We start from the raw sequence: 14,834 nt of genomic DNA on the forward strand, positions 1-14,834 counted from the left end.
TCTCACACGACAGATGCAGGACAGAGAGCTTGCGCAAATTACGACCCCTCAGACGAGGCCCACAACGAGAAATGGGTTTTGAAGAGATTGTCCCGCACTTGGGAACAATCCGTCCAAGGTAAAACCGCATTTGCAAAACCCAAGGAAGAGGAGGCAGATATGAATCCAGTTAAAGCGCACCAGAACCCCGCATGGGTAAATGAGGGCAGGAACAACCCACCACAGCCAAAACCCCCGGAATGTTACAACTGTGGACAGTTAGGACACTTTGCACGAGAGTGCAACGCCCCCCAAAAGCAGCAGAGAAGCCAACAGACAGGCACCCTAAATAATAGGGCAAAGCCAATCCAGTGTTAGCGCCCGTTCAGAGACCATAGACATGAACGGCACCGACTGACGGTTTTCGGGCTCCCCAACTTGGGTCTGCGACAGCTTTTGGGACAAGTCCGGTAGGCCGGTCGTAGCAGGCAAAGTTCGGGGACACCCCGTAGAATTTCTTTGGGACACAGGAGGGTCCCGCACCACACTCAATTCCTCCACAATGTTTCAGCGAGACACGTGGCTCACAACAGACACCATCACAGCGACTTTACAGGTAATTTACAACAAGGACACATCACAGCCCCTGTAGCGATACAAATAGGAAACATTACAACTAAACACCCCGTAGTTTTGGGCGATCTACCCCAGATAGCTGAACACATCCTAGGAATCGATTTTATGAGCTCCCACAACCTTTCTTTTGATCCAGTTAATAAATGTGTTTGGAGAATGGCAAAGGCAGCACGAGCCCCCGCCACGCTCACAGTTGGAGACAATGAAAACAGTATTAGCTCAGTAGGAGACTTCTGGTTCGACCCTCGAGCCATTAGTCAGGACAAACAGGTTAGGGCAGTCCTGCAGCAACACAAAGCAGCATTTGCACAGCACAAGCACGACTGTGGCAAAATAGCTGGCTTGGTAAACATTACAGGCCCTGACCCCAAACCCCAAAAGTAGTATGGTTTTCCCCAAGAGGCCGAGGGAGAAATCTCAACGGTAAGAGAGAGTTTGCTGGATCAAGGCATACTCAGATCAGTAGCCTCCACAAACAACGCACCAATTTGACCCGTCAGGAAATGAAAATCGCTTATTGTCACTAGTAGGCTTCTGTGAAGTTACTGTGAAAAGTCCCGAGTCGCCACATTCCGGCGCCTGTTCGGGGAGGCTGGTGTGGGAATTGAACAGTGCTGCTGGCCTGCCTTGGTCTGCTTTAAAAGCCAGTTATTTAGCCCAGTGTGCTAAGCCAGCCCCTAGATGGATCATGGCGACTGACCATTGATTACCAGGAACTGAACAAAGTAACCCCAATAGCAGCCCTCACCGTAGCCACGAGTCCCGAGACCATGCTCAAACAGGGACTCCAGTCAAAAGTTTTTTCAGTTTTGGACATTGGTAACGGCTTTTGGGCCATTCCATTGGAAAAAGCGTGCCAGTACAAATTCGCCTTTACATTCCAGGGACAACAAAAACGTGGACGTGCCTTCCACAAGGCTTCCACAACTCCCCCTCCATTTTCCACCGACAGCTGGCAAATGGACTAGCAAAATTTTCCCGCCCCGATTGTCTGGTACAGTATGTAGATGACTTGCTACTACAGACAGACACAAAGGAAGAGCATATTTCGCTTCTCGCCGAACTCCTAGCACTCCTGAAAGAAATTGGATGTAAAGTCAACCCCAAGGCAGCCCAGATTTTGCAGGAAAAAGTGATTTACTTGGGTACAGTAATCACACTTGGTAAACGCGAGATCAAGCAAAAGAGAATTGACTTGATCATCAAATTGCCCCTTCCCCACAATGTCTCAGCCCTCCGGTCATTTTTAGGACTGGTTGGCTACTGCAGAAACCATATCAATGGGCTCGCCACAAAAGCAGCGCCCCTATCCGACCTTCTCAAGAAAAAGGCACCTTGGGAATGGCTTCCACAGCACACGGATGCCGTGGATGCTTTAAAAAGAGCCCTCAGCCCCCCACATTACAGGTCCCAGATCCACTTTCCCTGTATGCAATTGAAGTTGCAAGCACCAACCAAACCCTTCCGGCTGTGCTCCTCCAGGAACGCCATGACAAATTACGCCCCGTGGCATACGCCTCACGCGTGTTAGATCCTGTTGAGCAAGGATTTTCTGCCTGCGAAAGGCACCTGCTCACAGTTTTTTGGGCAGCACAGTACTTCGCCTACATTACAGGACTCAACCCCATCACCATTCTCACTGAACACACCCCACACAGCTGTTATTAGACTGTCGACTTAAAGATGGCACAGTCAGCCAAATCCGCGCAGCCCGTTGGACCCTTCTTTTACAGGGACGGGATATTACAGTTAAAAGAACCAAGACCCACACCTTCCTCGCCGATAATTAGCAATATGCAGGAGCTCTTCATGAATGTAAGATCATCACCACAAAACACAACACAGGCCCATTTATACCTAAGTCAACTCCCAGGAAAACAGGTAGTACACCCCAGAGACCCCAGCCCACAGACACGTGCGCACCCCTGAAAATGTATGTGGATGGCTCCTCCACAGTTTTGAACGGAAAGAGAATTACCGGTTGCGGTATTTATGTAGAGGACGCGCAGGGATGCGCCGTAGAAGAGATTTCACTTAAGTTGCCAGGACACTTAGGCTCGCAGGCAGCAGAACTGGCAGCAATCGCTTCTATTGTAGACCACCCTGACTCGTTCCCGACCCCAGCAGACATCTATTTGGACAGCTTGTAGGTCTGTAATAGTTTGACGGAATTCCTACCCCTGTGGGAAACTAGAGGATTTGTTTCCGCAGACTGAAAGCCCCTACCCTCAGCCCCATTACTCCGACATATCCTAGAGACAGCCAAAAATAGAAAATATGGCGTAATTAAAGTTCACAGTCACCGCTGTTCTTCCCCCCCCCGGTAACGTCAAAGCAGACGCCCTAGCGAAGGCAGGTTCCAGGAACGGTTACTTTTGGACCCCCCCCACCCCCGAGAGCACCCCAGTACATGCGGTTCAGGTCTCACAGACCAACATTAAGGATCTAGCAAAGGCACAGCAGGAAGATGTAAAACCCAAGGAAGTTTTAAAAGGAAACTTCCCAGCCCCGTATCTCAAGTTTAAAAACACAATCACCACACGCGACGGTGTGATTTTAAAAGAAGGCATTTATGTAGTTCCCAGCCAGGACAGGAACCAGATCGTTTTCCATGACAATCATGGACACCAAGGCATTGAACCCACCCGAACCCACCTCAGACTGCTCTGCTGGTGGCCTGATTTAAAAGCCGATGTTACTCACTGCATAGAGAATTGCTTGATCTGTGCCCAGAACAATCCGGACTGATATGCAAGAAAGGCTCAGCTTAGTCACACCCGCCCCGTTAATGGCCATTGGACAAATTTGCAGCTAGACTACATAGGACCCCTACCCCCCTGCAGAAATGGTTATAAGTATATGTTCGTGGTCATCGACACCTTCACAAAATGGGTGGAAGCTTTTCCATCAAGAACGAATACGGCCAAGACAACAGCTAAAATACTAACATTGCACATCTTTACAAGATGGGGCGTCCCACACAGTATAGAATCCGATCAAGGCTCCCATTTTACAGGACGAGAAATGAAAAACGTCCTCACAATTTTCGGAATCAGGCAAAAGTTTCACATAGCCTACCAACCCCAGTCAAGCGGCATTGTAGAAAGGATGAACAGAACTCTAAAGGCCACTCTCAGGAAAATGGTACAACAGAACAACAGCACCTGGGATTCAGTTCTCCCATTTGCTTTAATGTTCCTAAGAAACACGGTATCCACGTCCACAGGATACACCCCCCACACTCGCATGACCGGACGCCCCATGAAAGGGACAGAGTATTTATTAGGACTGGATTTGGCCAGCCCCGCAGTCACCACCCTCTCGCATGAAAATGCAGTACAACAGTTACTTGAGAACATAAAGGCAGCCCAACTCGCAGCAGCTGAGAGACTTGGGACCAGGAAGAAACAAAGCAAGGCTTGTTTCGACAAAAAGGTACAAGCCACTGAGTTTGTAGTAGGGCAGCAAGTGATGCTTTCCCTATACAACCCCAGTTCATTCCTTTCCCCCAAATTTTCCGGACCGTACTCCATTTCGGACAAAGTAAGCCCCTCGGTATACAAAATCACATATCCCAATGGCAAGTCTGCGTGGTTCCACATGAACCAGCTTAAGGCTTATGGCTCGCAGAACCATTCACACCACATTTTGCTCGCAGCAGCAGACGAGCACGCCCCGCCCACAGATGACGTATTCCTACCCTCCCCCAGCCAGTCCTCAGACACAACTTCAACTCCACCCCCAGAGGGACGACTCCGCCTCTCCTTTCCTTCAACCAGCAGCGACAGCGATACCGACAGCCACAGCACAGCACGTTATGATTATACCCCTGCACCAGGCCCCACTCCCAGCGTATTATAGCATGATTCCAGTGACCCCTTCGAAATCACATACATTAAAGCCCCTGACCCAGACCCACCGCCCGACGATTACGGATTACAACCTAGCAGCTCCACCCTCGACACACTATTCTGGCACCGAGACAATTCGTTCAGGCTCATCCGGAATGATGAGATGGACCCCAATTCACCCCAAGCAGCTTTAGCCAAACTACTCCAGTCAAAAGTATGGCAGCCGGGAGAAGATGATGACAGAGTCTGACTCCCACCAAACAAATTCCTTTGCAACCCTGGTCGCTTCTGATCAATGAGGTGTCCAGATGCTGAAAAAAAAGGAACTGATGGAGAGATACGGTGTCCTTTCTGATGGAACCTGCACCATGTTTGTTGTATGTTTGTTCGTTTAATATACGTTTGTTGTGTGTAAATTTGAAAGTTTTTTATGGCCCCACACCACTACCCTTTGACGCCCAATGACTGTTAGAGGAACTAATTTGTCGACAGACACTACTCATAGCTACTCTCCTGGTTCGATCACAAGAGGCAGCCCCCCACGACGACCACATTCTTACCCGTTCTTGCCGGTCACTCAGGCAGTGGAGAAACGTCACTGGTCCCCGCCCTGCATGAGGACCCCCCTCTGGTCAACTACGCTCGGGTAGAGCACATACGGCACTGATCACCGTCCTACCCGGGGATTCCACCCATTTCTTACCCGCCGTGGCCCATACGCACCCCATTTTGGCACTTTCAGTTCAAAATTCTTTTGTTTGTTTTTGGCAACCCTTAGTTACTTCCGTATGCTATTTACATCCTCAAACATTAGGATGGTAGATGGCACAGGGTGCAAGACAGCTCACACTATGTCAGTATTTTTCTCGGATGTCTTGTCCCAAATATTTGGTTTTTTAAAAAAAAAAGAAATGAGGGAGTCACAGATGGTGACCAATCATAATGGGAAATTGGCAACAAAGGACAGACAGACATACAAGATCTTAAGCAAGATAATAACAGATATTATGCTTGTGGCCACACAACTCCAGAACCTCAGGAACCCCAGAGAAAGACAAAGAAGACAGAAAGACGGAAAGATGAAGGCCTCCATCTTTTTCACCTGGATCTTAGCGGGATCCCTTCAGTTGCGCGCGGACGCTACCCCCCTGACCCCTACCACACAAGCCGTGAATGATTCCCACCCATGCCACACACAGAACCCCGAAACAGTTAGTCCTAAGACAGTTGACAATACCCCAACCTGGTGTGATAAGTTTATCACCTGGTATTCACTATCCTACATAATAGAAGCCCTCTTAGTACTGGCGATATTTTGCAGTGTCGTGCAGAATCAGAAAATGGAGGAGAGCCTACCGCTCCAGCACCCCGGTATACACGTTTAGGTCCCCTATTTTCGGACTTCACCAAACCCCAAACCCCTTGACATGAATTAAAGTGCATCCGCTTCTCTTTGTGTGTGTTTTGTTCAATAAAGAAATGTAAACCTCTGTGTCTGACTGCCAGGCCAGAGAAACTTGTGTTCCTGCTATTTTGTACATTTTGTTATAGATTATTTTTGATTGTTTGAGTGAGGATAGTTTATTGAGGATAGAGGTTCCAGTTTTTTTGAATTTTGTAATGCACGCCTGAATGTCATAGCGCCCCGTAGAGTTTTATACGGATGTATGCAAGTAAAATGATTTTAGGTAAAGAATTGCGTTTCATAGGATAGGGCAGTGTAGAACTGCTTACAGGTGTCCCGCTTGGTCAGAGGACGAAGACGACGCAGTAATGTGATCCTTCACGCTTCGCGTTGAGGATCACAAGGAGCAGCCATCTGGGATGGCCACTTCCCGATTACAAAATGGACACTTTGCAAAGATTGCAGGGAAAATGGACAATACTAAGAAAGCAAGCAGGTGCAAGGTTTGTCTGTTGATTGGAGCCATATCTCCCAGACAAGACCGATACTGCAAACCATTTCCATACTAATAAGCCATCCCCGGGAACAAAAAGGTAACATTTAAGTAAACAATACCAAGACAGACACCCCGGCGCCAGAGGAGACCAGAACAAAGCAGGCCAACGGCCACCTAGGACACGCCCAGCAATCAGAGCACCCACCCCTCTATTGGTGGAAATCGATAAGAACGATTGGGAAATGGCCCAATTAATTGGGGCCAAGTTCAAGGCCCGCCCAAAAACGCACAAAGCCCCTTTTGGATATAAGAAGAATCCCCCAAGAGAGAATCGCTCTCTTGTGGGTCCGGCTCTCACCAAGGAGAGACCTGCCCAACAGCAACATCAGAACAAGTAAGTCCAAGGTCAACGCACGCTACCAGACAGAAGCTCCTAGCTTCTATTCCGTACCAATTCGACCCCTCAGAACCAAAAAACGGCCACTGTTCCTCTGACTGAGTGGGCGCCCGAAGCGAAGTATAGGCTTTTAGCAGTAGTGATAGTTTAGTTTGTAGAGTTTTATGCATGAGTATATTTGACTGTGTGTGTAAATAAATGAGCATTGAGTTTGAATTTACGAACTGGTGTATTGAGTCTTTGATCAGTATTCGGTATTGAACCTTGTGGCGGTATCAAGAGATACCTGGCGACTCTAGAGCAAACGTAATTAGAATTAAGAAAGGTGACCATATTGGCCGCCATCTTCAGAGCCAAATTAAGAGAAACACAATTAGCAACAGGGGGAGGAGTCTATTATAAAGGATGTGAAAGCAGGGCATTTAGAAAATATCAATGGGATTAGACAAAGTCAACACTCATTTATGAAATGGAAATCATGTTTGACAAACTGACTGGACTTTTTCCAAGAACATAGCTAGTGGAATAGAACCTAGCAGAACCAGTGGATGTGGTGTATTTGGATTTTCAAAAGTATTTTGATAAAGTCCCACAAAAGACAAGATGTAGGGTGCAAGTAAACTATTTGGTGAGATCATGACTGATCTGATATTTTGACTCCTCTTTCCAGCCTCATCCCCATAATCCTCGATTCCCTTACCTGATTAAAATCTGTCGATCCCAGCCTTGAACATAACATCTCTACAAAAACTCTGCAGTAAAGAATTCCACAGATTCACGACCCTCAAGAGAAGAAATTCCTCCTCATCTCCGTCTTAAATTGGTGACCCCTTACTGAGATTATACCCTCTGGTCCGAGACGCTCCCTCAGGAGAAACAGCTTCTCAGCATCTACCCTGACAAGCCCCCCCCCCCCCCCCCCCCCTCCCCGAGAATCCTATCTGTCTCAATAAGGTCGCCTCTCATTCTTCTAAACTCCAATGCGTACCAAGCGAAACTGTACACAGGTGTGGTCATAGCTAGACCCAATACGTTGAGGAAAGCTTCTCAATTCTAGTGTTCTAATGCATTTGCAACAAAAGGCAAGATGTAGGTGCAGAAATAGGCCATTCAGCCCATCGAGTCTACTCTGCCATTCAATGATCCAATATTATAATCCTCAACTCCACTTTTCTGTATTATTCCCTTTACCCTTGATTCCCATACTAATTAAAAATTTGTCTATCTCAGCCTTGAACACACTTAGCAACCCAACCGCTACAATAAAGAACTGTCCTCCGAGAGAAGAAATTCCTCCTCATCTTAAATCGGCAACTCCTTATGCTGGTCCTAGATTCTCCCATAAGGGGAAACATCCTCTTCAGTACCTATTCACTTCTCTCGTCCAAGCCATTGTAAATAATTGTGGCCCCAGCACTGATCCCTACGGCACTCCACTAGTTGCAGCTTTTGGAAATCCTAGTATATTACATCCACTGGTTCCCCTTTATCTATCCTGCTTGTTACCAACACAAAGAATTATAATAAATTTGTCAGGTATGATTTTCCCCTTCATGAAGCCAGACTGGCTCTGCTCGATTATATTATGTATTCCTAAATGCTCTACTATGACATCCTTTACAATGGACTCCAGCATTTTCCCATGACATTGTTAAACCAACTGGTCTATAGTTACTGGTCATCTTCCCTTTTCTAATCCCCTGGGACTTTTCCAGAATTTAAGGATTCTTGGAAGATTACCACCAATGCATCCACAATCCCTGTAGCTACTTCCTTTAAATTATCCTAGGATGCAACCCATCTGGTCCAGGGGACTTACCGGCCTTCAGCCCCATTAGATTCTAGCGTGATAGTTATTATATTTATTTCCTCCACCACGCCCACCCCCTCAACTTTTGACCCTTGATTATTTAGGATTTTTGGAATGAAATTGGCATCTTCTACTGTGAAGATTGATGCAAAGTATTTATTTAACTCCTCTACCATTTCCTGGTTCCCCAGTCTCATTCTCTAATGTTCACTTCAGCCTCGCTCTTCCTGTTAATGTACAAAACTAAAGCACATGGGATTGGGGGTAATATATTGACATGGATTGAAATTGGTTAGTCGACAGGAAACAAGAGTAAGAATAAATCAGTCTTTTTCCAGAGAGGTAGGCAGTGACTAGCAGAGTATTGCAAGGATCAGTACTGGGGGCCCAGCTATTCACAATATACATTAATGATTTGGATGAGGGAATCAAATGTAATATTTCCAAGTTTGCTGACAACTCAAACCAGTGGTGTGAACGATGTCAAGAGGCTTCAAGGTGATTTAGCCAAGCTGAGTGAGTGGGCAAATATATGGCCGATGCAGTATAATTTGGATAAATATGAAGTTATCCACTGGACAGAGAAACAGAATGGCAGAGTATTATTTATATTGTGGTAGATTGGGAAATGTTGGTGTACAAAGGGACCTTGGTGTCCTTGTACACCAGTCACTGAAAGCAAGCATCCAGGTGCAGCAAGCAAGTCTTACTGCAGCTGTACAGAGCCTTGCTGAGACAACATCTGCAGCAGTGCACACAGTTTTGGTCTCCTTACCTGAGAAAAGGTATACTTGCCATAGAGGGAATGAAGCAAAGGTTCACCAGATTGATTCCTACGATGGCAGGATCATCATATGAAGGGAGATTGAGTCGACTAGGCCCGGATGCACTGGAATTAAGAAGAATGGGGGCGGTGGCGTTCTCATTAAAACAAAATTATAACAGGACTGGACAGACTGAATGCAGGGATGCTGTTTCCCCCTGGCTGCAAAGGGCTGGGGAGGGGGTCTGAGAACAACGTGTCCCAGTTTACGGAATAAGCTAGTTACGGCTGAGATTAGGCAACATTCCTTCACTCAGAGGGTGGGGAACCTGTGGAACTCTCCACCACAGAAGGTTGTGGAGGCCAAGTCACTGTATGTATTTAAGGAGGAAATAAATAGATTTCTAGACACTAAAGGCATCAAGGGGTATGGGGAGAGAGCAGAAATGTGTGTTGGGGAGATGATCAGTGATGATCATACTGAATAGCAGAGCAGGCTCAATGGGCCAAACAGCTTACTCTTGCTCCGAGTTTCTATATAACCCTCAAGTCCCTCATCAATCAACCTGGTCTAACTCGGCCTTAAATGTATCCATGCCCCAACCTCCACTGCTCCATGTAGAAGAGAATTCCAAAGACAAGTAACCCCCAGAGAAGAAATTTCTCATCTCTCTTACATGGGAGACCCCTTATTTTTAAACAGTGCCCCCTATTTCTGGACTCCCCACAGTGGGAAACATCCTTTCAGTATTTATCCTTCCAAGCCCCTGATAAACCTATGTTTCAGAAAGATCATATCTCACTCTTTTAAACTTCAATGAGTACAGGCTGAACCTATTCACTCTCACCTCATGAGACAAACCCCAGGATTCCACAAAATGTACCTTCTCTCAACTGCTTCCAATGCAAGGATGTTCCTCCTCACATTATGTCAGCAAAACTGCACACAGTACTCTAGGTGTGATCTCACCAAAGCTCTTTACAATTGCTAGCAGGACTGACTTTTATGCTCCATCACCCTTGCAATAAAGACCAATATTCCCTTTGCCTTCCTAATTGTTTGCTGTGTACCTGCATGTTTTGTGATTCATACACAAGGATACCCAGATCCACCTGCATTGCAGCATTCTGTAGAGTCCCTCCATTTTGTAGTGGCAAGTTTAGCAATGGAAGCAGCATACAAAATACAATGGGAAAGTGTCAATGCGAGCACAGAAATTACTGTAAAATGTTAAACCAGGCGGTTCCAGGGAATAACCGAAAGAATTACTAATTGGGGCAAGGGCAAAATGTGCGAGCAGTAAACTCTATTTGTAATACTAACTCTGTAATAATAACTCTATTTTTAAAAAAACATGGTCAGGAAAAACTAAATGAATGTGGTCAATGCTTGCACAATACTGCTGTAGAGTGAACCCAGTTTTGGTTAGATATAGTTCTGAGAGAGTACTGCACTCACTTTCACATGTGACATTAAATTGAGGCCCTCGACTACCTGCTGCCAATGGTAATATTTCTAAGAGAAGGGGAATTATCCCCAGTATTCTGACCAATACTTATCCCTCAACAAGCATCACGAACTTTAACAGACTTGAGACAAAGCTTTAACTATCAGAAGTAGATTTATTACAATAAAAGCTTCAAGTCTTGCACTAACCAGTACATGTTTTGCAGCTCAGCTGCAGTCTACATATCAAAACAAAGCCAACAAGTTTAGTTAGTTGAGGACCTGGTAAATAAATAGTCATATACTGCAGTGCCAACATTTATCTGAATGTCAGAATCCCAAAGAACACTTAACATTCAACATCATACAGTTTCCCCAAGTACGTGCTACTGAGATTACATCAGTATATCCAATATTTAGTGAAGGATTTACAGCATATACCAACCAATTTAAAGTGAAAGCACCATTAACCTTTACAAAAAAATTATAAATACATGCACGTTTGATATATTTGCATTTAAAAATGCTAAGTATTCTGCATTTTGGTTTCAAATATACACCTTTGAAGCATGCCATCTGAAATATACATGCACATATCACAGAATGAACATTCCAAATATTAACCCAGAAAGTTAGCAAATTGTTACTGAGTATGGTTGAGTCAGGTGTGCACTTGCTAGAACAAAAGTGCATTTCGATTATTTGTCGTCTTTGTTGTTTTAAACAGAACTCAAATTCAAGCTTTCCATCAGCTACTCCAGTATTTCTGAAAACTGGATGTATTTACTGGATTCAAGTATTTCACGTTTTCTCCTTAAAATAATCAATCAAATTGGTTGTCCAATTGTCCTTTGCACTGTTTCTTTGTTAAGCTTTATACTTTAGGTGAAAAGTTAATTTGTAAATAATGATTACTTTTCTTGTTAACCTGTAACTACCCATCACTTACTTTCAAGTCCAATCTCAGGACACTCCTACAAAAAAAAAGTCCTAATTTATTGGGCCAACTCCGTGGAAGACAAAAGAGTCATATGTAGGAACCACCAATTTGCAGTTTTTTTTTGAAAATTGAAGTTTTTAAACTAAAATCAAACTGCATTTCGGTCAAGTCACAGTCAGTTGAAACATTTAACAAAATGCTTCACTTTATCCAGTGGTGATGTAGCTACATTGGGGTCTCTTCTTTGTTCTCAGTTTCAGTGATCCATACCGAGCCTGTGCAAAACAAAACTTGTTTAATACATGTACTTTCAAACAACGTACAAAAACCCTCACCTGACAATTCATTCTAATAGATGTCAAGTAAATAGTTTTTTCCAATTATTAATAGCTCATTCTTGACTTCCCCACTCATAAACAAACCATTCCTTCAGAAGGTGCAGATAAGGATACTGAATGGTGGGCAGCATGGTGGCACAGTGGTTAGCACTGCTGCCTTAAGGTACCGAGGACCCGGGTTCGATCCAGGCCCCGGGTCACAGTCCGCGTGGAGTTTCCACATTCTCCCACGTCTGCGTGGGTCTCACCCCACAACCCAAAGATGTGCAGGGTAGGTGGATTTACCACACTAAATTGCCCTTAATTAAAAATATTTTACTGAATGAAGGACTTGAGCCACAGAGAGACAGTAGAGAAGTTGAAATTATTAACGGGGGTGATGGAAATTATGAGGTGTTTGATTGGGTAAATGGAGAGCGAAAATGTTTACACAGGCATACTTGGAAACCAGGGGATACAGATTGCTGAAGATAATTAGTCAAGAACCAGGGGCGTGATTCTCCGACCCCCCCCCACCGGGTCGGAGAACCACCGGGAGCCGGCGTGAATCCCGCCCCCGCCGTGTCGCGAATTTTCCGCCACCGGAGATTCGGCGGGGGCAGGAATCGCGTTGCGTCGGTCGGCGGGAATCCCCCGGCGATTCTCCGGTCCGCGATGGGCCGAAGTACCGCCGCTGTCAACCCACGCCAGCCGGCGTGGATTGAACCACCTTTGGGACGGCGGGCACGACGGCGCGGGCAGGCTCCGGGGTCCTCCACCATGGCGGAGGCGGAAGAGACCCCCTCCACTGCGCATGTGCGGGGATGCCGTGAGCGGCCGCTGGTGCGGAAATCAGTCCGGCGCGGGCCTAGCCCCTCAAGGTGAGGGCTCGGCCCCTCAAGATGCGGAGACGTCCGCACCTTTGGGGCGGCGCGATGCCGGACTGATCCGCGCCATTTTTGGCGCCGGTCGGCAGACATCGCGCCGATATCGGAGAATCCCGCCCCAGAAGTCAGATGTTTTAGTTTGTTTTACACAGCGAGTTATGGTGAATTGGAATGCATTGCCTTAAAGGGTGGAAACAGATTCAATATTAACAGGATTTTAAATCTGTGCCCTCTGATCACTGACTCTTAAACCATTTTAAACAGCTTCCCGATCAAAACCACTCGATTGAAGTTGCTTGCTTGACCTTTTCTGCTCTAACAAGCAATTCCATAATTTGATGTTGTACCAAAAAATCACCTGGGTTTTAAAATTTATACTTAACACAAAAGGATCCAAGAACACTGCAGCCAAAATTTAAACCAACTCTATTTGGAAATACACAAATTAAAAATTCCCTCAATATATTTTAAAAAATAAATTTAGAGTGCCCAATTCATTTTTTCCAATTAAGGGGCAATTTAGCATGGCCAATTCACCTAACCTGCACATCTTTTTGGTTGTGGGTGCAAAACCTGCGGGGAGAATGTACAAACTCCACACAGACAGTGACCCAGAGCCGGGATCAAACCTGGGACCTCAGTGTCGTGAGGCAGCAGTGCTATCCACTGCGCCACCATGCTGCCCTCCCCTTAATACATATTTAACACATTGGAAGAAACCAAAGCATGAAAATAGCAGATTAGAAGTGCAAGATTTAAAGTTACAGAGCCAACAGAATTTACCTCTCTACGATGGCCTCTTTGTTTCACTTTAAGGCTTTGCGATCGTCGGAGGTATTTTTGCGTGGCGATCTCATCATCCGAATGAGCACCATCGTGCTCTACCTCGGAGTGTTCCTGGTCATCCATTTCATCATCAAAATCAAAATGCCTGCCTGAGGGGTGAAATGGCAGTAAACACGTGGACCACATCCATAATTGCTCTTGTAAAAGTTTAGGAATATGAAAATCAAGTTCCTGTCATTGCACAAAGCAGGCATTGAAATTCGTTCCCACATTTTCACAGTTAAATTACATCAACAGGCATGTACGGATATAGAAAAATGTACACAGCATTTTTCCAAATGTCCACCATGGGGCACCAAACACCTCAATGTAGAGTCCCCAAAACGAGTGCCCATAAAGTTATAAACTAGAACTACAATGTATATGTGAGTGTTGGAAAAGCATGCTTGGAAATTTCAGAATTTCCCATAACACAACAAAATAGACCACACACACACATCTGTACATTTCCCATATTGTAATCAAATGTCAATTACATGCCGGCCCAGTCAACATCCAGTAGGAAATTAAAACCTGCTCCTTAGTGACGTGAGCACCATACCCTTAAAGGCTCTCATAGATCATGCAAAATTTAAGTATTTAAAAAAAAATTCTATTTGAAATAAGAGTCATATGAAAAATCAAAATTAGATGGTTGCTTAAATTTTCTGGGGTGTGATGAACAATAATAATTATTAGTGTCACAAATAGGCTGACATTAACACTGCAATGAAGTTACTGTGAAAATTCCTGAGTCCCCACACTCCGGTACCTGCCTGTTGGGGTACACAGAGGGAGAATTCAGAATGTCCAATTCACCTCACAAGCATGTCTTCTGGGACTTGTGGGAGGAAACCGGAGCACCCGGAGGAAACCCATGCAGACACTGGGAGAACGTGCAAACTCCGCACAGACAGTGACCAAGCCAGGAATCAAACCCGGGTCCCTGGCGCTGTCAAGCAACAGTGCTAACCACTGTGCTACCAGAAACTGTTGCTCTGATGAATCGTGTGTGTGAAAGTAGACAGTCAGTACAGTTTTTCAGGTGCTAAAGAACCCTTTGGGAACTTTTGGAATTAAG

General features: G+C 45.4%; 1 protein-coding gene across 2 annotated transcripts in view; it reads right to left on the reverse strand.

Annotated features, from left to right (window-relative positions):
• Positions 1–10,946: 10,946 nt before the first annotated feature.
• The window catches only part of reep3b (receptor accessory protein 3b), a 118,810-nt gene continuing 114,922 nt past the window's right edge, over positions 10,947–14,834 (reverse strand). For both annotated transcript variants that reach the window (XM_072478809.1, XM_072478810.1), the window contains 2 exons: positions 13,712–13,863; positions 10,947–11,999 (listed from right to left, as the gene is read on the reverse strand). In XM_072478809.1, the coding sequence (XP_072334910.1) occupies positions 11,931–11,999; positions 13,712–13,863 (221 nt within the window). In that variant the 3' untranslated portion in view covers positions 10,947–11,930. The remainder of the gene's footprint in view (positions 12,000–13,711; positions 13,864–14,834) is intronic.

Source organism: Scyliorhinus torazame, chromosome 16 (genome assembly GCF_047496885.1).
Source record: "Scyliorhinus torazame isolate Kashiwa2021f chromosome 16, sScyTor2.1, whole genome shotgun sequence".
Lineage (NCBI taxonomy): Eukaryota > Metazoa > Chordata > Chondrichthyes > Carcharhiniformes > Scyliorhinidae > Scyliorhinus > Scyliorhinus torazame.